Here is a 27250-nt window from a genome sequence, read left to right as displayed (position 1 = left end):
AACACATTATAGGACATCCCCTGCCTCTCTGCATCCCCCAGGATGTGAGCTAAGCTTGAAAGCCTCCTGCCCTGTGGTGGGTGACTGATTGAGAGCCTGAATGGAGACTTTGATGCCCTGCCATTGGAACCAGCTCCCATTTGGAACCTGAAGTCCAGGGTCAAGTTCTTGGACTTTCTTTCTGTCAGATACACCACCATCTATGCACGTATGTCAGCTCTAATGACCTCTTCTTCCAGAGTTGGGAGCACCTACTTTGGTCCAGATCCAACTCTCACCCCTTCCTCCTGGCTGTGTTTGCAGATAGCACTTGACCTGATGCTGCGAAGGATCAGGCTCTGGGAGCTTTCTACAGAGCTGGGGTTCCAGGAGCACAGTGTCTACAGACCCTCTCTTGCCTCGTCCCCTGCCACCGCTGGCCAGATTAGCTAGTGAGGGTACCTCCCATTTTGATGGAAAACCACTAGTTGCACCTGCTCCCATCCTTAGAACCCATAAAACAGTCCTTTGGCTCTCCCATCCCAATGCTCTGCCTTCCCCATCCTCTTCTTCCCCACTAATCCCTGGACACACTAGCTATAACCTGGCCTGCCTCAGGCCCTTTGCAGCAGCTCCTTTCTATACCTGGAAGGTGCTTCCTTTTCTCAACTACAGCTGGGTATTTCTTGATTTCAGGTTTCAGATTAAACATCACTTCCTCAGAGAAACCTCCCTGACCCCCAACTGACAGTGCTGCCTGGCTTCCCCTCAGCCCATCACTGTGCAGCGTCTGCCACCAGCTGGCAACTTTTCCTGCTAGCTTAGGTATCAGTCGCATCTCTTCCTCCAGGATACAGGAGAGCCAGGCCCAGTGTCCCATCTCACTTATGAATACTCAATGCTCAGAATCCACAGAAGACCCTCCAGAAATGTCTGTGGACTATGTGAACGAAGCAGTTACTTCCATGCCTGGCGCTAAGAGCCAAGGAAAGAGCAGGGGGCAAGTACTTTTCGAATATCTAACCCCGGGCAGATGCTGGGCTTGCTGGGCTACATGCCACTTCTTGGCTCTTCCTAAAACACTCCTATTAAAGTTTTGAATCCCCATTTGACAGTTGGGGAAACTGAGGCACGGAGAGGCAGAGCAACTGGTTTTAGCTCACATAGGTAGTAACTGGAAGGGATTGAAGCCAAACCCTAGTCAGCCCAATCTCACATGCCCTCCTGTCTGCTACAGTGCTGCGACCCCACATCCTTGGGGGCTGGCCTCAGTCTTCACTTTGTTCCTTGATCGCTGTGTGACCGCGGGGAGCCAGCTTAGCCTTACTGTGCCTCGACTATTTCAACCATAAAAGAAGGTTTCTGTGAGGATCAAGTGTGACCTGTATATGACAAAATTATAAACTGCCAAGAAACAAGAAAATAGATGTTAGTTTGGCCCAGGGCTCTTTCCTCTCTCCAGTTACTATGGCAAGCTGTGCAGCAAGCACTTCCCCGGGCTCAACCCCGGGTCTCTTGTGTACTTGGGGTGTCTGCAGACTTGCGAATCTTCTGGGCAAGAAAGAGACTTCATCTGACCGTTCACAGGTGGCCCTGCTGGTCCTGCTTCCTCTTGGAAGCTCACCCCGACTCTCCCAGTCTGTGCCTAAGGACGCCTGTGTCCCCGTGGTACCCTGCACAGATGGGACCAGCAAACAGGCCCCTGAGCCTTGCAGAGGGGACTCCCAGGCAAGTGAGGCATCCGGTTCATTGGATCCTGCAGAATCACGCAGGGTCCTCTACAGCCAGCTGCGGGGCGCCCTCCCATCGTGCCCCGTGGGCGGGCCCACTCACGTTTTTGCTGTTGACATCCGCTTCGCTGGGGCAGCCGAACAGCTCCCGCCTCAGGAGGTTGCCGTCATACTCCAGGAAGGTCAGGTAGAGGTTGCGGAAAAACTCCACGTGCTTGTTCTTCACCCGCAGCTTCTTGGGGGAGTTCCAGTGAATGACCTGGGGGCGACCAGGGGAGTCAGGTGGGCGGGGCCTTGCATGCCCAACAGGCCCCTTAGGGCAGGCCTGAAACTGGGTGGGACTTGTAAGTCTGGACATCCATCCATCCATCCATCCATCCATCCATCCATCCATCCATCCATCCATCCATTTTTTCATTCATTCAACATGCTGGAAGAATGGTTAAGAGCAATAGTTTTGGCTGGGCGTGGTGGCACACACCTATAATCTAAGTACTTGGGAGGCTGAGACAAGAGGATTATAGGTTTTAGATTAGCCTCAGAAACTCAACAAGGCTCTCAGTAACCTAGCAAGACCCTGTTTTAAGAAAAATTAGAGGTAGCTGGGCGTGGTGGCGCACGCTTGTAATCCCCATGCTTGGGAGGCAGAGGCAGGAGGATCACGTTGGTTTGGAGTCAGCCTTGCTGGCTTAGGAGACCCTGTTTCCAAAAAAAAAAAAAAAAATTATAAAATAGGTCTGGGACTGTAGCCCGGAGGTAGAAAGGCTTCCAGGAACCCCAGTAACACCAAAAAAAAAAAAAAAAAATAGAGGTAGAAAGCCCCTAAGCCCAGTACCACCGAGAGAGAGAGAGAGAGGAGAGAGGAGAGAGAGAGAGAGAGAGAGAGAGAGAGAGAGAGAGAGAGATATTAAGCAAGCAAAGGCAGAGTGCCTACTTTAAACTTGGACTCTGTGCCAGGTGTCAATTAATCCTGGGGCAGGTTACTTTATCACTCTTTGTCAGCTTTCTCCCCTGTACAATGGGGGAGGGGGCTCACGGCTCCTGCCTGTGCATAATTAAGTGACCATCTAGGCTGCACACCTGCTCTGTGATGCAGAGGTCCAGATCCTTAAGGACCTGAATCTGCGTGGCGCTGCCAACAGGGGCCATGAGGGGGAGATGAGGGGCTGCAGGAGGGGAGGCGAGGCTCCTGTCCTGTGAGCATCACACTGCTGTCCTGTCCTGTCTGCTTCGCAGCAGTGACACTTCCTTCCTTTAGCAACAGCTGAATCTGCGCTGTCACTTTTGCATCACTCAGAACAGCCCTCACAGTCCCTCCTGCCTGGACCTGCTGCCTCTGACACTGGCTGGTGGCCCCACCCCTAGAGGTGCAGATTTTAATCATTCCCACTTTTTCCCTCTGGCCCTCTGGCTCTAAGAGTGGTAAATGTTTCCTGCAATTTTCTATTTTTGTTTTATTTAGGTGCCAAGTGAGCACTTGATGCCTAGATCCTATTTTTAAAGATTAAATTGTCTGTTCAAATAATTGGTATGGTCGCTGCCTCCGGCCCGGGCTCTGAGTGAGACAGTCCCAGAGGTGCTATGAAAAACAAACGACTGAGTGTGTATGTAGCCAGGCAGAAGGGAAAGTGCTCTGCGTGTGCTGGCTGTCACTATTAGGCACCTACAGTGTGCCAACTGGGAGATGTACAGAGGCACTTGATCCTGGGGTTTGCCCATGATGTGCTCGTGGTCTTCTTGTAGGGAGAAGTGTCCACAAACAGGTCGTTAGAAGGAGTGATGGGTAGAAAAGCAGGGACGAAGGACAGCTCTGGAAGACACAGAGAAGGATTGCAGATGATGTCCATGCTAGGGCTCAAAGGATGGGCACAAGGTTTCAGGGGAGACAGGGCAGGAGGAAGGCAAATAAGGGGGTCCTGTGTTAAAGCTAGGATACAGGGGATGAAGGGGTGTGTGAGAGATGGCTCGACACTGAGACAGGCTGACATCCTGGACCCAGGAGGCAAGTTCAGAACTCAGCATGTAGCCATTGGAAGCATTAAAGGAGAGGGAACTTTGACCTTTCGGTTTTTGGAAGTTCAATGATACTAAGGGAGGAGAAGACCATGGCAGGGTGGGAGGGGCAAAACCAGAATCCAGGAAGCACTGTTGGATCAGTCTGACTAACACAGTCTCTAAGCTGGCCAGTGGTCAAGCCTAGCACAGATTCAGGTGTGTCTTGTTCTACAATTATTTTCTTTCTACTATACCATTCGTTCATTCAATAAATATCAAAATGAGCACCGATTATGTGCCAGGCACTGCCCTAGGGACTATAAATGCAGAGATGAACACAAGATTTTATGACTCTCTTCCTGGAACTTACAACTTAGAGGAAGAGGCAGGCATCCAATAACCATCCATTTTAAATCACAAGCAACGGTACATGCTTTTAAAGAGAGTTGTTAGTGATTTTTTTTTTTTTTCCTGGGCAGGTCACTTTAAGTGCAATGAAAGCAAGGTCCTAAGTGGAGTACTGACATATTCAGAGTCCCAGGGGGCAGGTGGAGGTAGAGGCCCGCTTCTGTTTCCTGGGTTCCTGCTCCTTCCACTCAACCACATTCCTGACTTTGAAAAGCTGACTCAGGATTCACTCTGTTGATGTGTCAAATCACTGCTGTCTAACTAGTGAGAAATGTCATTCCCTTATTCCTGGAGGGCCACCGTCTCCCATCACCATGAGCTCAGAGGCAGCAAGCTGGTGGGGTGGCAGCCATTCGCTGACAAGCACTCACACCTGAAACTGACACTGGAGCATACACCCGAAATAGACTTTTGTGCATAGCTGGGGAATGCCTACGGATCTGCCAGGTCTGATTTCTTCCACCTTTTGAGGCACATTAATGCCACGATACTAACAGTTACTATTAGCAGCTCACATATATTAGGTGATTGCTGTGTGCTAAACACTGCTCCAAACCCGTCACATGTTACAGCCCATTTTTTCTTTATGCACCTCTAAGAGGTAAGTGGTATTCTCATTTAATTACCGTGGATCAGGGTGAAGGAAATGGAACAAACTGCTCCAAGCCAGAGAGCCAGAAATCAGGAGACGCAAGATTTGAACTCAAGCACAGAGAAGTTAGGAATCTCTGTCCCTTATTTTTCCTGTAGCTGTCATCCATTCTTTATGAAATAACTCTGCTTATAGAAATGAATATAAGATTTACAGAAGATGGCAGGATCAGAAACGAAGTCTCCTTTCCCCATCCCTGGGACACTAAGGCTGCAGGGCGATTTTGGATTTCCCAGATGCCTGGGCTGAGCCAACGGGAAACAGAGTGGTGGGAGGAAAGTTGCCAGGTGGGCTGCAGAAGCTGCCAAGCATCTGGGGCCCTATGGGTGTGATCTGGTTGGATCTGAAATGTCTATAAAGGCTGAGTACAGGAGCAATCTTGGAGTCAGCCAGTTGTGAGCTGGAGACAACTGACATAAATTGATTATGGTCCAGGACATTTGAGCATCAACTGAGAAGACAGCAAAAACCTATGTAATTAAGGGGAGCTAAGAAACTACCATCTATCAGGGGCATGGAAGAAAGCGGTTAAAAGGTAGACACAAGACCTCAACACAAGGATAAGACTATGCAAAGAGTTCAACCCAAACTCTGGCTTCTGGAAGACTCATAAAAGCAATTTATGGTGCAAAAGAACTGAGAGATCAGGGCTTATATACAAATACCAGGTGAATAAAACTTGGATCACATCTCTTCTAAATTGTTACAGGGACAAGAGGCACTGGACAGTGGGTATCTGTGTCAAGACCCTCAGAGTCTCTACAGTCCACTGAATTAACATGTACAGTTCTAACGCTGGCAATTCATCAGGTTGCAAACTGGCTCCCACTTCTAATTCTAGCTTGGTCTCCAGGGTAAAAGACATTCCTGGTGTTTCTTGACCTCGTCTTCATAACTATGCTTTTGAAAATGCCTATCCCTCCCTGGGCAATCCTTCCTTCTCTATGGTATGAGCATCCACTGGTGTTTCATTTTGAGTTTCACTATATCTCTTCTGCAAAGCTCTCCCTGAACGTTCCCAGCAGAAGGATGCCTCGTTGCCTTTCTCTGTATTCCACTGTGCATTCTTAACAGGACACCAATTCTCTTTGTAGATGCAACATTCCCAGGCACTACAACTGGACCATGACCTATTTAAGAACTAAGTTGATCAGGATGATACCAATCTTTCATTTCCTGGACTCCCTTGCAGCTAGGAGTGGCCATTTGACCCAAGGCTGCCCAAAAAGTTACATGGGGGAAACATTTGATCCCCTAATTAAAAAGGTCATAACTTTTTTCCACCCCACCCACCATTCTGTCATGATCAGAGATATAAAAACTGGAGTCATAGCCGGGCGTGGTGGCGCATGCTTGTAATCCCCACACTTGGGAGGAAGGGACAGGAGGATCATGCAGTTTTGATGCCAGCCGCACTGGCTTACGAGACCCTGTTTTCAAATAAAAAAGTAAAAAAAAAAAGGTCTGTGAGTGTAGCCTGGAGGTAGAAGGGTTTCCAGGAACCCCAGTATCACCAAAAACAAAAAACAAACAAACAAAAGACCCCAAACTGGAGCCATGATAGTCATCTGTGTGATCACAAGGGAGAAGTCAAAACATTGTTGACTTAGCAACCAGTAGCTATAGCTGCTGACTCTAGAATTTTTAGGTGAGAAACTTAAACACTTTATTTTATTTTAGGACTCTGAAAATTGGGTTTTCTGATTCTCATTGTAAGAATTCCCAATATAGCATCTGAGCAGATGCTGGACCATTCCTCAGTGTTTCATAGACTCTTGCAGTTATCTCTATTAGAGAAACCATCTCATGCTCTTGTAATTATTTATTTACACGGCTGCACCTGGCAGCCTTGGAAAGTGAATTTCTAGGCTGGCATAGAGCATGACTTATTATTCTTCCTGAATGCCACAGTGCCTGGCAGATAGTTAGTATTCAATAGCTGCCCTTTGGCTCAACAATGGAAATCATGATGATGACAGTCTCAATAATCCTCACATTCTGTCTGTCTCCAGTACATCAGTTGTAACAGCCCTATTAGAGTGGGCTTTAGAATAGAGAAACAGAGTTGCCCCTTCTTTGTCTAAGGGCCAAATAGCTTGTCATTTTTTCTTGAAGGAGTTTAAGCTCCCTCCGTTATCCACTTGTTGGGTATTTGAAAGAGAAGGAAAATCTTTTCACAAGTCCGTATTCCTTGTCTTCTTAAGGATAATGATTCCTGATAGAAAATACCGAGCCAGCAGACTTCTGGGCCAGACCCTCTCCAAATCAGCAATGTGCCCTGCACAAGGTTGCCAGGTAGGATGGAAACAGCCCTCACCTGTAGAAGGGACAGAACAGCAACCACCTTGCATAGTGTGGCCAAGAGTGGGATTGATCAATGCAGGATGGCTTAGAGGACTGGCAAAGGTGTGTCAGGGTGTGTTTGAGAGGGTGTCCCCAGAGAAGACTGGCATGTGAGTCCATGGACAAAGTGCTTGCAGTGTGAGCGGGCACCTATCAATCATCTGGGGCCTGGATAGAATGAGAAGGCCACTTCTTCACTCCTGGAGCTGGGATACCCTATTTTTCTCCTACCCTTGAACACTGGAACTGCAGACCCTCTGACCTTGGAACTCCAGGAACACATCATGCCTGCCCTCACCACCCAACCCGTGTTCTTAGACCTTTGGCCTGGGACTGAGAGTTATATCACTGGCTCCCCTGGTTCTGAAGTCCTGCATTTGTACTGAGCTACAGTACTGGCACCCCTGGGCTACAGGTGCAGACAGCCTGTTGTCACAGGGCTTCTCAGCCATGACTATTTGAGCCAATCCCTCTAATAAGTCCCTTCTCATCTACCTACATAGATCTGATTTGTTTTGTGTCTCTCCAGAGGAAACTGATAAATAGAGACATGAAGATATATCACATATGTTCAGTTCCAAAAGAAATCTAGTTTAGACTTCATGAAACAGTCTCCTTACAAACTAGGAAAGCTGAAAATTCTAGGGGGAGAATGAGGAACAGGAATCGAGATTTTAAGTTAAGGGACTGGAGATAGCACAGAGCCCAAGTGATAAGGTAGGGAGGGTACAGACACCATAGCCTAGGGAAGCCTGTCTGGCAGGGCTCCTTCTGAGACCTGCAGGGACACACACAGTTCAACATGGGTCTACCACACTGGGCAGAGTTCAGAGAATGATAATGTGCGGGGTAGCAAAGCTTTAATCAGGGAAGCTCTAGGTTCAGATTTTGCCCCTGCCTCTTGCCAGCTCAGTCACCTAAACAAATAAATATATTTAAACCTCTATATCTCAATCTGTAAAAAGGACACAATACTTGCTGCAGACAGAGGATAAATAAGACAAAAGAGGTCATGGTGTTGTGATAGGTCATTTTACACATCAACTTTAGAAGATCACCAGTTTCCCAGGTATTTGGCTACACATTATTTTTGTGTGTGTCTATGAAGGGGTTTCCAGATGGGACTAATGCCTGAATCTGTGGACTCCATAAAGCAGATGGCCTTCACCAAAATGATGCTCAATGTATATCAACGCTAATATTTACGATCCATTGTGATGTCCTCCTTGAGGAAGGCTCTGTACTAGTTAAAGGGATACTGTCTGATAGCCTGAACTGTTGGACTTTTGAATGTAAGAACTATATTTTGTTCAATGTTCTATGCAAAGTGAGGGCTGGCCAAGGTTTGTTGACTGCCAACAAATCTACTCCAACTTTTTTATTCTTTCCGTCGACTATGGGGGCACTTCCGTCCCATCCCTCTTCTTTGTCTCTTCTCAACCCTGACAGTCACCGGGTGATGTCCTTGACACAGAATTTTCTGGTAGCATGAACACTGTGCCCTGGCACTCATGGTTCTTTGCCTCTTGTCCCACGGGTTTCTGTTGCCTCTTGATTTTTGTAAGTCCCAGTTAAACAGAAAAGAAAAAAAAGAATCTCCTCACAAAGAATGCATTACTATCCAAGAAAGGAGAAGATGTAGACCAAACTCACTGACTAGGTAGTCCCCTGATATGGAAAATGAAGCTGGTGTATAAGTCTAAGTCCCTGTCCTATTAACTTACTTGTTCTGTTCTCTGTGACATTCATTTTGCCCTGCCTGAGGAGGTCGATGTTGAGGAGAAGGGGGAAAAATGACAAATAGGAAAATGGGTACCTTTTACAAGACTCAGGGTGGGGAAGACTGGGAATCCTAGGCAGATCCAACTGTAAATTCTCATCATATTCAATGTTAATCATATTCAACATTTTGGGTTTTGTTTTCATTTTGCTTTCTTCCACTTTTGTTTTTGCTACAAAATGGGGGTAAAAATCAATTTGAAGTGGATTCTGTTATGTGTGAAGAATTCCTGATGGAGAGCTGATCCCAGAGAAGGGAGAAGGGACACACACTCTGTAAGCGAACTCAATGGCTGGGGCCTTTATGAGGCTTCTCTGCAGACACTGCATCACTGCATATAAGATCCATGAATGTATCCAGCCCACATGCCAACTTTCTTCTCTGTGGAATTAATTAGGAGGACTACAATCACATTTACAGAACCCCCACAGTGTTCTCCTGGAGGGCATGTGGTGATTTGGGACCCAGAGGGAGGAGGGAAGCAGATTCTACCTCTGGAGGCAGGTGTGGAATCTCTAGCTGAGGGATTTCACTAAGGTTGCTGGAGAAGCAGCTGGGCTTGGAGTCCAGGGGGAAGCTGTCAGTGTGGCTGTGTGTCAGTGGTGCCCCAGGGGTGATACCATGTGCTGCTTGGAAACGGGGAGAGGCAGCTGCTCCCAGCAGGCACCTTCTGCAGCGGCCACCTGTTGGGACTTTGCTGGCCCTGCATGTCTCTGCTGTAGAACTGTACCCTGCCCTCTTCCTGTGATTTAATGGCCACAGCCAACCTGCCAGAGCACAGGGCTGTGGCTCAGGCTGATGAAGGAGACAATTTGGGCCATTCTGAAAAACAGAGACAGGCTCCAGCCTGGGTGTGTGTTCTAGGAAGACTCGATGGAGTTCTTCTGTGGCAACACCAAGAGCAAGAGGACTTCTGTCCCTCATCTGGGATCGTCTGTGCTGGCCATTCTCACCTCATTCTGCTTTGCTTTTTTTCCTAGCTCATTCTACTTCTTGAAATGCCAATTTGATCTTTTTTCTTTTTCTCATGCAGTCTCTGTATTCTGCACTAGAATAGAAATTCATGGAGAGGAAAGTTCTGCTTTGTTCGCCACTGAATGACCAATGACTGGCTCATAGTAAGTGCCCAATAAATATTTGTTGAATGGGTGAGCTCTGAATACTGGCTGGGGCCTTCCAGGAGCCAATATTCCATAACAGAAAAAGGCAAAGGCAAGGAGAGAGAGAGAGAGAGAGAGAGAGAGAGAGAGAGAGAGAGAGAGAGAGAGAGAGAGAGAGGAGAGAGGAGAGAGGAGAGAGGAGAAGGAGGAGAAGGAGGAGAAGGAGGAGAAGGAGGAGAAGGAGGAGAAGGAGGAGAAGGAGGAGAAGGAGGAGAAGGAGGAGAAGGAGGAGAAGGAGGAGAAGGAGGAGAAGGAGGAGAAGGAGGAGAAGGAGGAGAAGGAGGAGAAGGAGGAGAAGGAGGAGAAGGAGGAGAAGGAGGAGAAGGAGGAGAAGGAGGAGAAGGAGGAGAAGGAGGAGAAGGAGGAGAAGGAGGAGAAGAAGAAGAAGAAGAAGAAGAAGAAGAAGAAGAAGAAGAAGAAGAAGGAGGAGGAGGAGGAGGAGGAGGAGGAGGAGGAGGAGGAGGAGGAGGGAGGGGAGGAGAGGGGGGAGGGAGGGACGGAAGGGAGGGGAGGGGAGGAGAGGGGAGGGAAGAGGAGAGGAGAGGAGAGGAGAGGAAAGAGGAGAGAGACAGAAAGAAAAATAGACTGACTGACTGGCTGTGCCATCTGGGCACCCATATCTAACTGTGTGAAAACACAGGGCATGATATGGAACCCTTACATACTGAGGGCCACTTGGGGTTAAATGTGCCTGGATAAGTACTCTACTATTATTGTTTTTTTTCAGTATGTTTAATGATATTTCATAATAATAATAATAATAATGATAAAATATAGAATACTCCCCAAGAAAATGAGGAGTCTTACATTTTAACCCAAAATATAAAAGACATTATGAGACCAGATGAATATAAATAAATGACTAAAGGTAAATATAAATGAAAGAAAATAGACAAATCTTCTTACAGTGAATACTAATAATATACATAGATACCATCCCTTCCTATCCCCCAAGGAGGAAGTAGGTCTTCATTTCCCCAATTCCAATATAGTTGTGGATTTAAGGACTTACCTCCAAAAAATAAAAATAAGGTGTGAAAGAAAAATGAAGTGATTTCTGGTGAAAATATCTGGCATGCACTGCCTGTATGTATGTGAAGAACCATCCACAAGAGGACGGTTCACATCCTCACTGATGTCTCCTGTGACCATCAGGGCCTCATGACAGGATGGGGCCAGGAGGGTGCTTTACCTGGGTGCCAGCCTTTCCAAAATTCTGCAACCTCAGTCCTCTCATGAGAAATGAGAAAAACCAAGCTTAAGGGAGATTTTATAAACTAGGTAACCAGCACACACACAACCATCAAAGTCAGTGATGAAAAACCAGGAAAGACTGAGACACTGTCACAGACCAGAGGAGACTAGGGCACAAGGCATTAATGGAGAAATGGGTGTTGTGTGAGGGAGGGAGTCCTGTGGGTTAGTTAATGGTGACAGACCGATAGCAGTTTGCTGGTTTTGATAAATGCACCACTGCACGCTCAGACATTAATGTTAGGGGAAACTGAAAGGGGAGGAGGGATATCTTTTTTTGTGTGTGTGTGGTACTGGGGAATTGAACCCAGGAGTATTTTACCTCTGAGCAACACCTCCAGCTTTATTTTATTTTTATTTTTGAAACAGGTCTTGATAGTCTGATGAGCGTCTCACTACTTGCCGAGGCTGTCTTTGAACCTACGCTCCTCCTGTCTCAACCTCCCAGGTACTAGAATTACAGGCATGCCCCACCACGCCTGGCAATAAGGGATGTCTCTATACTATGCCTGCATCTTTTTTGTAAGTCTAAAGTTCTTAAATATGTATATGTATATATTCATATATTTGAGTTCTACAAAGGAATGACAGCTTGAGAATACCAATAAGACAAGCTCATGGAACAGCAAATCAGCTGAGCTGACACTTTTGTTTCCAACATAAACTCATCTTTTGTTCCATTATGACGTACAGAAATGAGCATCTAATTAGATTGGACAAGAAATTGGCATAAATGTTCAATTCTCAAGAATATTTGAAATATAAATTTACAACCATTGTGTATGGGAAGAACTTTTCACACTGAGTGTCTTATGCTTTGAGATATTACTTAATGGGAGTACAAAGATGCATGATTAGCAAGAAGTTTCAAACCAAAGCCTCTGGAATACGAAGACAAGCTGCTATAATTTTTTGTTTGTATGGTACTGGGGATTCATTCCAGGGGCATTCTACCTCTAAGCTACACCTCCGGCCCTATCTTATTCATTTATTTTTTGATCTCACTAATTTGTGGAGGGCCTTCATAAGTTGCTGAGCACGGATGTGAACCTCTAGTCCTCCTGTCTTAGCCTCCCAAGTACTGGGATTACAAGCATGTGCCACCAGGCCAGGCTTCCATAATTTTTGGATGTTTAAAGTTTTGTGATAGTCACTCTAGAACTTTATAATGTTTCACTAAAAGCAATGGAAAGAGTTTAGAAATCTCCTTAGAGATTTCTTTCATAAAAATAAAAGATAATAAAGTCCAGTAAGGGAAACAGTTGCTTTTCCTGCCTTGGCAAAAGGGCTAAAAATATGCAAATAATATAGTGATGAAATGAAGTAAATTCCTTTTTTAGCAAATATTGTAAGAAGAGTCATAGTAAACAATACAGAAGTTCTGAAGAAACTCAGATCAAATATAGGAAATTTCATGTAGAGTTACACTAAAGTACAGAGGATTCTGAAGAATTTGCTAGATTTTATTTATATAATGAAATTTATGGAAAACTGCTTTCTTTTGAACACTAAAGGCAAGATGTCTTGGGGAAGTTCTATTCAGAACAGTAAATCCCTCCTTTAATGAGGACAATGTTTTATAAAAAGAGCCTTTATCTAATCATATATCTAAGGTACATTTGCTTCAATTAGAACAACAAAAGAATTCGAGGGTACAGGTAGAGCTTGAGCACCTCACTTGGAATTCCATTCCTCCATCACTGACCTGCAAGTTTGCAAACCAGTGCCTGAGGCGAGGGTACAGAAGTGCTACTTGAAGCCATTGATTTGGCTAACTTTATAAGAGCAAGAAATCCTGTAGAAATTTTATAATACTCTCTAACGACTTGGGCAGTGAGAATGAAAATCTTTTGTACAACAAAGAGCTTTGCTGGCTAACTCCAGCAAAGGACTTACAAGGATAGTATACATAAAAGTGATTCATGCAGGTGTTTTTATGAAAAGAGGCGTGCCTATGAAAAGAGGGTTGTTGTGATGGATGTTGTTCCATCTCGCACTTTGAAAATATAATACATATGTTTAGTTAGACCTTTTAAGGTATAGGGGATAAAAGAGAAATTAAGCATTTTTAGAAAAAGATTATATATATATATAATATATAGATAATATATAGATTTTATATATATACACACACATACATATACACGTCAGAGAAATACATATGTACAATATTTAAAAATATTTTCATTGTTAAAGAATTATAAAGCAAGAAGTGATGTTACCTGTTAAGCCCTTCATCTTTAAACAATTAGAAAACTTCGAAACAAATATATTAGCCTTCAAAGTTAATTTATAAGAGCCGGGTGTGGTGGCGCACACTTGTAATCCCTGTGCTTGGGAGGCAGAGACAGGAGGATCATTCAGGTTCTAAGCCAGCCGCACAGGCTTAAGAGACCCTGTTTCCAAATAAAAATAATATAAAATAGGTCTGGGAGTGTAGCCCAAAGGTAGAAGGGCTTCCAGGAACCCGAGTACCACCAAAAAAAAAAAAAAAGTTAATTTACAAGTAAAGAATTACAATGGGTTTTGTACAGGTTTGTTAAAAAAAGGTTAAAAAATTACCACAAACAAATGATTGTCATCAAGAAAGATTTAAATTTAATAGCTGGCCAGGTGTGGTGGTGCACTCTTGTAATCCCAGTACTTGGGAGGCTGAGACAAGAGGATCACACAGGTTTGAAGCCAGCCTCTGCTACTTAGTGAGACCCTGTTTCAAAATAAAACATAAAATAGGCTGGGGGCATAGCCTGGAGGTAGAGGCCCCTGGGTTCTATCCTCAGGACCATAAATAAATAAATAAATAAATAAATAAATAAATAACTTTAATAGCTGAATGCTACCAAAATATTGATATGGTTCTCAGACTGAATAAAAATGATGAATATAAATTTTATTTAGCAGAGTCAATGAGGACTTTTTTTCCCCATTTATACCTGTGTATTTTTGGGTAGGATCCCTTTGACAATGCTAATCATTAAAACCAAGTACTTTTATATAATGTGCCCTTAAAACTAAAATAAACTGCTGTGTTACAAAGTACTAAACCAACATTTCAAAAATAATAAAGCATATTCAATAATGTTGGTGACAGTATAAAATATTAATGTTTTTCCTAAGAGTAAAAAGTCTTATTACTTCTGAATTAAATTAAAATTGCTCAAACATATAATAAAATAGAACTTCTGCCTTCTATTTTCTATAATGTAGTCATGTACCACAATAAAAACATGTGTATTTAAATAGGTATGCTCAGAAATCCATATGTGAAAGTCCAAGCTCTTGGCAGTAGCACAAAAGGCTCCACACAGCCAGAGACGTTGCCTGTCTATGTTAACTATCTTTCATATCATTTCTAGGGGCATGGTGACTTTTAGCCCTCTATGCTCATTCATGCCACCCCTGTTTCCAGAGCCCCCATTTATTACCTGAATACTACACACTGCTTCTATTGTACATAGAAATTCTCTGCTGAAACTTCTGCTCCCTTGGTTTGGGTGTGAGCATCTCTGAGGGCAGACATTATGAGGAATTTGTTTCTCTACTCATCTTGAGTTTGTATCTTCAAACATTTGCATATGACACATAGGCACTCGCTCTGGGTAGCTCACTAGACTGAAATTTCCTTTATAGCCCTTTCCTCCAGAGCAGTTAGGATCTTTGGGTAGTCACCCCGGCATGCCCCTGCCTGGCCCCTGCACAGTACTTGGACAACGAGAGCATTAATTCCTGTTTGCCTTCTGCCACTCTGATCACTGCCTACCCAGAAACACACCAACCACTGGACTTAACATCTTTTCAAGAATTTAGAAAAGAGACCTTCTAATTCTTCCTAGACCACCCTTTGCCCAGCTCACTGTGCTTCGGAGGCCCAGTGCTGATGCCATGGACCCGACTCTTGAAGCCACAGGAGGCTCTGGGTCAGTGGCTCAATGTCCACAGTCACCAAGTGCTGTGCTTCCCCTCCCAATTCCTGTTCTTCAGAGAGCCTGGATGTATGCAAGAGAGTGTTTCTTACAGCGGGCTTCTAAGGAACCCATCCCACAACATATTCTATAATTGAAAAGGTCTGTTCTCTGTGTTTACAAAGAATATCTGTGGGATATGCTGAGGAAACAATAAAATCAATTGTATTTCCTACTGCAAGTCTTCAGAATATTATATTTCTATACACACACACACACACACACACACACACACACACACACAGCCTGGCCTAGGGTAGGTGCTCTACAGTCCTATAAGCAATTATACCTAGAATCTCCTCTCCCTCCTCAGGCCTCACCTATTTTCCTCACTTTAAAGAAATCCCACTACCAGCTCTTAGAACTGTTTGGCTATACACTTTGGAAAATGCCGTAGTAGGGTAAGTTTTCCAGATGCAATGTTTCTAGAAATAATTGCAACTGAGGCCCTTTAGATAAGCATAACAAAGCCAACCACAGATAATTTATATCACAACACCCAAAGGAGCTAAGTTTTAAAACTGCCTGAAGAGCGAAGAGTGAACAAGTATTGGGGAAAGGCAAAAGGTGCAATCTTAAAGTCCTGCCTGCTTCCGGGTCATTTTCCTGCATGATACTAGGGACCTGGCACAAAGTTGAGGCAGTGACTCCAGCTGTGTCACCACCAATGCCTATCTTTGTGCAAGCCACGTCCCCTCCTTTGGTCCCTAGCTCCCCATCTGAAATGATGTGGGTACAGGTAAGAAGGAAGAACTCTCCTTGACATACATGTTCCTACTCACCAGCCAACTGAAAACTATTTCAAGAGAACGCAGGAGCAATGATAATTAAAAAAAAAAATACTAACAGGCTCACTGCAGCTCCCACAGGCTTTGCGTGTCATCCGTTTGAATCTTCATACCCCCTCTGTAAAGCCACAATTGCCTTTCCACGGTTTCAGAGGCAGGGATGTAGTTAGGATAGACTGAGGAACTCTCTCTTTCTCTCTCTCTCTCTCTCTCTCTCTCTCTCTCTCTCTCTCTCTCACACACACACACACACACACACACACACACACACACACAGGCACACACACACAGCCTGGCCTAGGGTAGGTGCTCTACAGTCCTACAAGCAATTCTAAAGCAGCAAAGATCATGGTGCATCTATGCCCAAAGCAGGCTACCAGTGGAGGGTCCAGCTGCCTCATATATAAACAGGACTCCTTGAGTGTACTAGAAGCAGCAGTGAACACAAAGATCACAGAACACCAGGCCATGCAACCGAAAGATCTAGCCGGCAGTGGTAGTTCTAGATATTCGATCGTTTCCCCCAAACCAACTGTTTTTCTTCCTCAATCCATCCACATCCTCCCGAATCAACCTTACCATTCATCATCCTCATTACCCTCTCCCTGCTTTCTCCCGCCTTATTTTTCACTGCGGGCTGCTTGGCTGTGGCAATCCAATATGCTAATGCACAGTGGTGCTTCAGCTTCCTCGAAAGACACGGAGAATGATACGTCTCTAAGGATTATAAAATGTTCTGAAACTTGAGTTATGGGCTACCCTTTTTTGCAAACGCTACAAATTCCCTCTAGGAAAACAAAGTGTTTCCCCATGCAGACAGCATGATTCCCCCCCCCCTTTTTTTTTCTTTTTCTTTTCTCTCTTCTAGTTTCATTCAGGTATACTCAAGCCTCACTTTGTGAATGGGCTGGGGTCTGAAATTTTAAGTCTGTTTGTTAAAATGTAAATGTTCTTTCAAGAAGACAATGCTGTATTAAGGATCTCCATTCTGGAGTTAGTCCTTGAAAATGCATTTAATCTGAGAAGGGATTAAATGAACAAAGAACAATCCTATAGAATCACTGAAAACAGGTTCGGTAGAAACTCAGCCATGCGCCAGAGCAAAGTGCACTGGACCTGGAGTCAGACAGAGGTGAGCAGGATTTGCAGCTCTGCCACATTAAGCTGCATGATTCTGGGCAAACAGTGACTTCATATGTAGGATCCTCACTTTTCTGATTTATACAACAGACTGAGATTCACCTGGTTTTGACCTTTGTAACAGTCAGGTGAGACCATGCCTGGAGTGCAATTCCCACCCAGTCTACATGGAAAATTCCTTTTCATCTTTTGAGGTCCAGGATGACTTCCTCCGAAATGCATGTCTTGCCCATCCCAGATCTAGGTCCCTGCATTCTGCAGATGTTTTTGGAGCAAAGGCAGGGAGGGGCCCTGTGGCTTGCCCACCCAGCACTCCTTTCACTATTCCTAACTTGCCCTTGGGTTTCCATTCTTATGCAGCCCTTGAACTCACCTGCAGTCCCCAGGGCACAGAGAGCAGAGGAACAGTGGTTTGGACAGGGCTGGGGAAAAGGGGAGCAGGAGTGGTTTGGCTGAGGAGGGGAGAGGAGGCAGAAGACAAGGTAGGACTTGAGTTCAGGGATCTGCAGTCCTGGATATGAAGATCCAGCTCAGGTTTCCCCAGAAATCCCTCAAGATACACAGCCCATATTGCACCCGAAAGGGACCAGCCCCTCTTCCTGGTCTCTTGGCTGCTTCAGTTCCTCAAAGCACACACTCAGCAGGCTGTACTGGAGTCTTATTCACTGGCTAGTTCTCACAAGACTGTGACTTTCCTGAGGGCAAGAACATGGACTTACTTCACTCTGGGGCTCCAGGAATATTGCAGGTCCAGGAGGGACCTTCTGCTGGCTGTTTTCTGGCCATGACCTATGGTTTTTGGCTGCAGTTTCTTTCTCTAGTGGTCTATGGAAGTCTCAAGGACAAGACTAAAGTCTTGCAGACCCTCTCTTGGGGTCTCTTTAAAGCAGCATATGGCCCCTTTGCTGGTCTCCTATGAGTTTGTGTTCCTGGGAAAGGGACAGGCATGAAGATGCTTCTTGCCCCCCTCACCCCTTTTCTTATGACTCAGCCAGGGAAGGCTGAGCCATCAGCTTTCAAAGTGCTGAGATAAAAATGAAGGTCTAGACTTCCGGAAAGATGGTGACTGAGAAAAGTGGGGCTTAAGAGCCCCGATAACAACCCATCTCTATTACCACAAAATCAGTACCTTTCATAGCCAGAAAACACCATCACCAGAGAAACAAAAAAAGTAACTACAAGGGACAGAGAAAAAGAGGGCTGGAAAAACGGGACACCAGAAAGAAACCAGACTGCAGTGCTGCGGCCGGAGCTGCGGCGCGGAGCTGCGGGCGGCATCTTTTTTGCAGCACCAGGCCCCAGAGAGGAGGGGGACTCAGAATGGAGCTCAGAGCCACAGAGGAGATACGCCCGCCTCATGCCCGAGGACGTGGCAGCAGCGCCTTACTGCTGGCGGCAGCGGCGATTTCACCAGACGGCTACGGCTACAGACCAACACACTCAACAGCCCACCAAGCTCCAGAGAGGAGCGACGGACAGTGAGCCGAGGTGAGCCGCTGTGGAACAGCCGGGCAGGATTCGGCAGATTTTTCAGCTCAGGAAGCGTCTAAAGCTCCCAGTGGCTGGGCTCAGCACACGCTGTAGGGACTCAGAGTGGAGCTCAAAACCAGAAAGAAATACGCGAGCCTCATGGCTAAGGGCGTGGCAGCAGCGCCATATTGCCACCGGCAGCAGCAGCAGCGAATTCACCAAGTCCACTACAGCTCCATCTGCGTACTCAAAAACAGTGAGTCTAATTGAGGGCCCCTAGAGGAGAAATCCCAGTACTGTACTCCCAGGGACTTGACCCAGTGGGGGAGTGGTGGTGGCAGAGATATCACACCATAGGAGAACGCCCAACCTGGCAACCCCCATAGTCTAAAGCAGCCTCTATTGACTCCCTGGGTCTGAGACTCTGTGATACAACCCAGTAAAGGAGTAGTGGGGTCTGAGATACCACAGACTCGAGATCCAGAGCACCTTAAGTGAAGTCGTAGTGACCCAAGGGAAGAACCCAGAAAAGGCATAAACTTCCTAAATCATGGGAAAGAGGAATAACAATGGAGCAATGAATGCCCACAACCCCACAACATCAGAACCCAATAAAACAGAAAATCAGAGATTTCTAGAAGATTAAATCAGGAAAATAACTGTAGAAATAATAGAGGTGTTTCAAAAAAATTCAGAGAGAGCCAAAAAGAGATAAAGGATGCAATTAATGAAGTAAAGGCCTCAATTCAAAGTACAAACAACCGATTAGACCACATGGAGAATAGAATCTCGCTCCTAGAAGATGATCACTCCAAAAATGAACGCATAGTTTCTAATTTAGAAAAAAATATCAGACAGCAGGAATCTGACATTGAAGAAATATGGGCCCATTTTAAGAGAGCTAACCTAAGAATAATTGGAATAGAGGAGGGAAAAGAAGGTGAAACCAAAGGGATCAACAATCTCTTCAAGGAAGAGCAGAAAATTTTCCAAACATAGAGCAAGAGGTTGATACACAGGTTCAGGAAACTTATAGAACTCCTGTTAGACAGGATCAGAGAAGAGGATCCCCACGCCACATAATTGTCAAAATGACAACTGTGGAAGCCAAGCAGAGAATCTTAAAGGCAACAAAAACAAAGGGCCAAGTGACATTCAGAGGCAAGCCAAATAGAATCACTCCAGACTTCCCAAACCAAGTCATGAGAGCCAGAAGGGCTTGGAGTAACATATTCCAAACTCTGAATGAAAACAACTTCCAGCCAAAAATTTCCTACCCAGCAAAACTTTCTATCAAATTAGATGGAGAAATAAGAAGCTTCCATGACAAACAGAAACTGAAGGAATTTATGTCTTCAAAACCAGCGCTAGAGAAAATGCTCAAAGAGATTAATTACAAAGAAGAAATAGGTAACACACACCAGAACCAGAGAAACAAGATTTTCCATCCAACAGACAACTAAGATTGGTTATCTGTGGAGATTCATTATTTATGTTAGGCTTTTGCCTATCTCTAAATTGTATTGTTTGCTTTTATTGTTGTTAATTTATAGGGTTTCTAGTTGGAATATTAATATACCTTCAGATATAGCATTTGAAAATATTTTATCCCATTCTATCAGTAACTTTTAACTCTGTTTACATTGTCTTTCGATATACAATTTTTTTTTTATTTTTTAGGGAGTTTGTATACCATTTTGTTGCCTGTGCCATTGAAATCATATCCAAGAAATCACTGTCAATTTCAATGTTGTGAGGTTTTATGACCCAGATTTTCTTCTAAAAGTTTATAGTATTAAGATTTATATTTAGGTCTTTTATCTATTTTGAGTTAATATTTGTATATGGGATTAGGTAAGGGTCCAATTTTATTTTTTTCATGTAATTATTATTTTTCAACAATATTTAGTTAAAAGATTATTATTTCCTCCACCAAATGTTCGTGGAAACCTTGTCAAAAATAACTTGACAATATATGGAAGAATGTATCTCTAGGCTTTTATTTAACTCCAATGGTTTATATATCTGCCTTTAGAACAGTACGACACTGTTTCAATTACTGTAGCTTTATATGGTTTGAAATCAGAAAATATATATCTTCTAGCTTTGTTCTTTTTCGAGATTGTTTTGGGTATCTAGAATCCATATTCCATATTAGGATAGATTTTTTCTGAAAAATAAATATATAAATATATGATAGTTTCACCTAAAAAAAAAAAAAAGAAAAAAATATTCTCTGGTAAGAAAGAAAGCAAAAAGAAATATTGAAATGTTATCTTTAAGTTATAAAAAGCTTGGTATCAGACAAATGAAACTGTTATGTGAGATTATCATTTTTAATTTTGGATAAATTGCTATAATACTAGATGTCAACCATTAAGCCAAGCATGGGAAGGAGGGATAGGGAGGGAATTGGGTGGGGGTCGGGTGGGGGCTGACTGGGCAATTTGTGCATGTATGTCTACAAAAGTTTGTATCCCACTATGATGTATGAATACAGTGCACCAATAAAAAAAATAAAATAAAAATGAAGGTCTATGAAAAATACAATAGATCGAGGTAAGTCATTTGGGTTTCTACAAGCCCTCAAGGGGCCTGGCTGAGAATCAGGCCAAGAATAATGGCCTCTGTTTTATGGAGAATGTAACTGAGCCTGGGAGACCTTAAGTGATTTCTTGAAGTCCCTCAGCTGGTAAGATGTAGAACTGTCATTAGAATTTACAGAATTGCTTGGCTCCAAATCCTGTGCACTTCTTCCGCCTCTGCCATGGAAACACTTTTTTCCCCCTTAAAGTTCTCTTACCAACTTCAGCACTGAGTTCTCTGCTGACACCCAAGGCAGGTGAGATGCCAAGGCTTGGAAGCTTGTTCCTAATAGGACCTGGGAGGATGTTCGCTCCAACACACTGGGCTCTGGGCTTCCAGGAGTGAGCTGTGTTGGCTACCAAAGGTATTCTTAGGTCTTGTGTTTCTAATGCAATTGAAAATCTAATTAAACATTGTTTGAATTAATGATGTATAAGTGCAAAAAAGAGAGTTGGGAGCCCCATGAAAGGCAAGCTAAGTGCTTTGTAACAGGTAAATAAAAATAAGCCCCTGGAAAAAATTTGCCTTCTATTTTGTGTGAGTGAGGCAAGAAGAATAAAAGTGGAAGAAAATTAAAATAAACCAGAAGTGTCCTCCTATGGCTTTGCAAGAGTTCTTAAGTTCCTGCTTCGCTTTAAAGAAAAGAACTCTGGGAGTCCCAGAAGATACACAACTAGGATGGCTTATGCAAGATAACACAGCACTCCATCAGCAGACCAAAAAATCTGGCTTACCAGTAAAAAAAGAAAAAAAGAAAAAAAGAAAAGTGAATTAAGGTTAATTTGTTATGATTCTTGCTTTAACTGACAATCAGCTGACCCAGCACAGTCCTTGAGTCCTGTTGAACAAATTCTTCCCTATTCTCAGGTCTTGGGACTAGCATTTCCTCTCTTAAAAATAAAAGTTTAATTTGGCCTTTTGCTGTTAAATCTCTAATCCATCTGCATTTTGTGCATGGTGTGAGACAGGGATCCATGTTAATTTTTTCTTCCATATGGAGAATCTGGTGTCTCAGTACCATTTCTGGAAAATTCAGTCCTTTTCCCAATGATCAGCAATGCCACCTCTTCGCATATCAAATTTCCATACGTGCGTGGGTGTCCTGGATCCTTGTTCTGTTAATCAACTGTCACAGCCCTTCCCAAATGCTCAGCAAAAGTTTGCTGCAGATTTTTTAGTAGTTATAATTTATGAGAGTTTTAAACATGGATGAGTGTTTAATTTCATACAATAACTATCCTATCCTTATATCTCTTTGACGATTATATGGTATTTCTCTTTAAATCTCTTGACACACTCAATGACACTTGTGGATTTTTCAGTGTTATATCCCCTTGTCTTTCTTGAAATAAAGTCAACTTGGCTATGAAGTATTATCTCTCTTCTTCATGGCTGGATTTGGTTTGCTAATATTTTGCTTAAGATTTTTTTGGTACATCCATATGCATGAGTGAAAGTGGCCTGTAATTTTCCTCCCTTGTAACGCTCAGCCTAATTTTGGTATCAAGGATACCCTGGCCTCATTGAAGGGGCTACAAAGTGTTTATCTTTCTATGTTCTCTGCAAGAGTTTATTTAAGATTGGAAATATCCTTTGATTAAAAGAAAAATAGTTGGACTTATCTCTTTTTACCATCTAGGAATGCTGTGTTCCTTGTAAGTAGGTATACTGGCTAATAATATTATATATTTTTTCTTAAATCAGTTTTGGTAAATTATATATTTCTGAGAATTTGTCCATTTCATGTAGGTTTTCAAACCTGTTGAGATGATGTTCACAGTATTTTATAATATTCTACAATTCTGCTTCATCTCTTGGGTTGTAGGTAAGCTCCATGAACTGAGCGAAGGCATGATTTAATCTTTGCTGTATACCTGGAACTCAGAAAAATCACTGGCTAGCCAGGCATGGCGGTGCACACCTGTGATCCCAGTACTTGGAGGCTGAAAGAGGAGGATCATGGGTTTAAGAGTTCAGTTCCAATACCACACACACAAAAGACTCACTGGAGCAAACCCATGATAGGAAGAATCACTGGACATGAATTATGCCACCCTCTTGCTTTCTTGGTGAGTTCTCTCTTCTTCTTGACAAGTCTTGCCATAGCTCTTTGGATTTTACTGGTTCCTTTCAAAGAACCAACTTTCTGCCTCACTGAATCATTGTTAACCAGTTTTTGCTCTTATCTGTTTTTACATCCTGCCTTATATCTCCTTTTCATTTACTCTCATGGTCTTTATGTATCATTCTAAGTTGTGAATCTGGCACATTAATTTTCAGCCTTTCTTCTTTTTAATACAAGCATTTAATGTTACATATTCCCTACATGTTTATTCATTCCATTAATTTTGACCTGTATTGCTTTTATCTTCATTTACTCTCTAAATAGTTTTCAGTTTCAATTATGATCTCTCTTTAGAACCATGAGGAATTTAGAAGTCGGTTTGTAATTATAATCAAATAGATGCTTTTTATCTCATTGTGATAACTTTCTAATTTAATTATATTTTGTTCAGAGAACTATGGTATAATGTTATTCTTTAAAATGTGCCAATACTTTTCTTTACGGCCTGGCTCTGGTATTTGGTTACGTTTTTAATAGTCGGGCGTGGGGGTGCACGCTTGTAATCCCAGCATTTGGGAGGCTGAGACAGGAGGATCACGGTTTGTGGACAGCCTCAGCTACTTAGTGAGGCACTTTGCAGCTCAGTGAGACCCTGTTTCAAAATAAAGAATAAAAACAATAGGACTGGGTGTGTCTCTCAGATGTAGAAGGCCCCTAGGTTTCATTACCAGTATTGCCAAAAAAAAAAAAAAGTGCTATGAAAACCTGAGAAGGATGTATATTCTCCAGTGGTTAAGTACAAGGTTCGTTACTTGCCCAATCCATCAAGTGTAGCAATGTCATTTAAATATTCTATATTTTATCAATTTTTTTGGCTGATGTTTCAGTATTTGACAGGATGTGTTAAAATAGTCCACCGTGATTGTATACTTGTCTATTTATTTCTCTGAAGTTTTGGCATGCTATGTGTATGTGGGTATAAATATATATTTAAAATATATACACTACATATACTATATATGTATATTCCTCCACACTCATATATTTAAAGATGTGCTACACCATGAGATGCATACAAGATGAGCCTTCTTGCGTCTTCTCAGTAAACCTTGCATTTGTAAGTTGTGACCATCTCTAGCCCTACTCATACTTTGCCTAATATCAATACTGTTACCGTAGCTTTCTTTCTGATGTGTCTCTTATTATTTCTTTTTCCAAAATTTTATTATCAACCTCTTCAGCTTGTTATGAGTTAGGTGTGTTTCTTGTAAATATCATTTTCTCTTCAATCTGGAAATCTACCTTTTCATTACTAGAGTTAGTTTACATTTATTGATTTTTGATAATTTGGATTTATAGCTAACATTTTGATATCTCACTTTTTATTTCCCTCATTTCTTTCTATGCTTTTATCTTCTTTTTTCTTGCTTTTTAAAAAAATGATTGTGCAAAGGGACACAATGAATTAGGGACAAAGATTGTTTTAAATGACACTCCTGGCCACTAGGGGTCAGTAGATACCCCAAGGGCAAATGCCTTATTCAATTCTTTGCTTATTTACCAGTTGTTTGCTTAACCCTTTTGGATTCACAGTCTTCCATTGTTTCTGGCCTCTGCTTTATTTTTTTATTTTTTATACACAAGTCAATTATGCTCTCAAAACACTGTGTTGAAAAGAAGTTTTATCCAGCATTTTCAGGTGTTATTTAAAGGGCTGGTTTTATGTTCTTCTTCTCCAGTCTATTTCATCTACTTTCCTTATTTCTAGCAGGAACATGGTACCATATAAATATTTGAGAGCTTACATGATGTGGCTATTTCTACTTTAAATATTTTTTAATATTTTGCAATAAATCTCAAATATGGTTAAAAAGAATTCTTTTCTTTTTGATTCCGTGATCTTCATCCTGAAATTACAAAATCTTTCGCACAAATATTTCGAAAGAAGGAAAGAGCTTTAGGGGCAAAGCCATTCATTACAACATAATTTGTGAGTACTGGAGAACAGCTCAGGTTAAGGGGATAATGACTAAGTAATAGGTTATTACATAACTAACATGTGATGTTTATTAATATAGTGTGGCTGACCCAGAAAGTGCCTATAATATAAAGCAAATGAAAATCAGAGAGCAAAAATCAATGTGTATTATGACTACAAATAAGACATAATATGCACCAGTGAACATAGACCAGAAAGACAAATAGATATGCCTGACTTTTGGAAAAGCAAGGCTTAAGATCATTTTACTTTTTAAAAAATTACAACTACTGTTACTGTAGTGTAAATGGGCAATGAATGTAAAATTTAAAGGAAATCCATCTCTAGGAATGCTTGTATTTATCTACTCCTTTGCTATCTTCAGAAGGGCAGATGCTCTTGATGTTAGGAAGGACTACATTCAATTTCTGGTTCTGTAACTTTATAGTTGTGTCCAATTCTTAACCCCTACCCCTGTAGCTAGGGAATTAGCACACGTACCTTAACTCTGAGACCAGCCACATGATTACTTTGCCCAATGAGATGTTAGCAGTGATGACACAAAGCTTTCTGCTATAAACTAGTACTTCTTGTTATGAGAACAGATCAGACTGGCCTGTTATGACACTGGGGGAACACCAGAGAACAGCTGAGTTGCTCTAGTGATATTGTTTGGATTTAAAATGTCCCACAAAACTCATGTGTTAGACAAAGTAGGCATGTTGAAGGAAGGACATTACTGCCAGGGAAAGGCCCCTGGGGATGTGACCAGGGACAGTGTTTTGTTTTTGGGGGCCTGGCCCAAGCAGTTTCTCTCCTTTTTCTCTTCCCAATCACCATGAGCTGACCCAAACTCTTACTCTCTCTCTGTTCCCCACCATGATCTCCTGAGGACCGATAGCTCAGGCTCCTGCTTAGAAGATAGTCAAATATGGACTGAAATCTCTAGAACTGTGAGCAAATAAAATTCTTCCTCTTAAGTTTTATATGTTAGCTGTTTGGGTCACAGTGGTAAGGGTGCTGACTGAAACACCCAGCCAATCAGTCGTCTAAATGGAAGCTGATCATGGATGCGTGGTTCAGCCAGGGAAAATCTGAGCCATCCAGCCAACAGGTAGACTTGTCAACTAAGTCAATGGTTGTCAGTGTGAGCCACAATCCAAATGGTTTGTTATGCAGCATTATCGCTAGCAGTCAATAAGTGATACACCCTGACTTCTTCATCCTTCTGAAGTCTGGTTCTAACACAGTGTTTGGTACCTGGAGAGCCATAAAAAAAAAGACTCTTCTATCAGTAGCCCTGTCTGGGAGGGAGAATGAGACAGTTATGCCTGCGTTCCTCACCCTCCCTCTCCAACACCTGTCAATTTTTTTTTACACCTGTTTCCTTAGAAGTCTCTCCATTACTCTAAAGCCATAAGTGATCTAGAAGCAGGAAGTATTAACATTCACCTCTCTGGCACCTGGAACAAAGTAGTTCATCAATAAATGTTCCCGCTCAAATTAAATGAGTAGATTTGGGGAGCTGATGTGAACCCAAATAGCTGGCAGCAGACAGTAAGAAGAATAGCCACACAGCTGGTTCTCACTCCAGGGGGCTTTTGTGCTTTCCAGAAAACCCAAACAAGGCCATGTACAAAAATACTCAATAAAGAAGAAAAGTGTGTTCTTTTCCTTTTTTGTGCTCTTATCTCTTTCACCACACTGTACACACAGCTCATAGCCATCCACGCTCCTGCAAGACTCCCAACCCAGCTTCCCTCTGCCCTCTGTGGCTTCTCGCCCTGCCTTCAGAGATGTGGTCCCCATCTTTTGTAGCCTGTCTGGACCCTACCTTAAGATCAGACACATCTCTGTAGCACTGCTCGGAGCGGGTGTGGTCCGACAGCTGCACGTTCCAGAAGCAGGGCAGCTGATACACGAGGAAGGGGTTTTGTTTGATGACAGCGTTGAAAATATC

General features: G+C 43.0%; 1 protein-coding gene across 3 annotated transcripts in view; it reads right to left on the bottom strand.

Moving 5' to 3' along the window:
- The window catches only part of LARGE1 (LARGE xylosyl- and glucuronyltransferase 1), a gene marked incomplete at both ends in the record, with an annotated part of 407629 nt that overhangs the window by 50563 nt on the left and 329816 nt on the right, over nt 1-27250 (bottom strand). For 2 of the 3 annotated variants that reach the window (XM_080706528.1, XM_080706526.1), the window contains 2 exons: nt 1813-1968; nt 27125-27250. In XM_080706528.1, the coding sequence (XP_080562654.1) occupies nt 1813-1968; nt 27125-27250 (282 nt within the window). The remainder of the gene's footprint in view (nt 1-1812; nt 1969-27124) is intronic. The other variant, XM_080706527.1, reaches the window with a different exon arrangement.

This window comes from Muscardinus avellanarius, assembly GCF_963383645.1.
Source record: "Muscardinus avellanarius genome assembly, chromosome: 11".
NCBI lineage: Eukaryota > Metazoa > Chordata > Mammalia > Rodentia > Gliridae > Muscardinus > Muscardinus avellanarius.
This window is presented reverse-complemented; position numbering and strand designations above follow the sequence as displayed.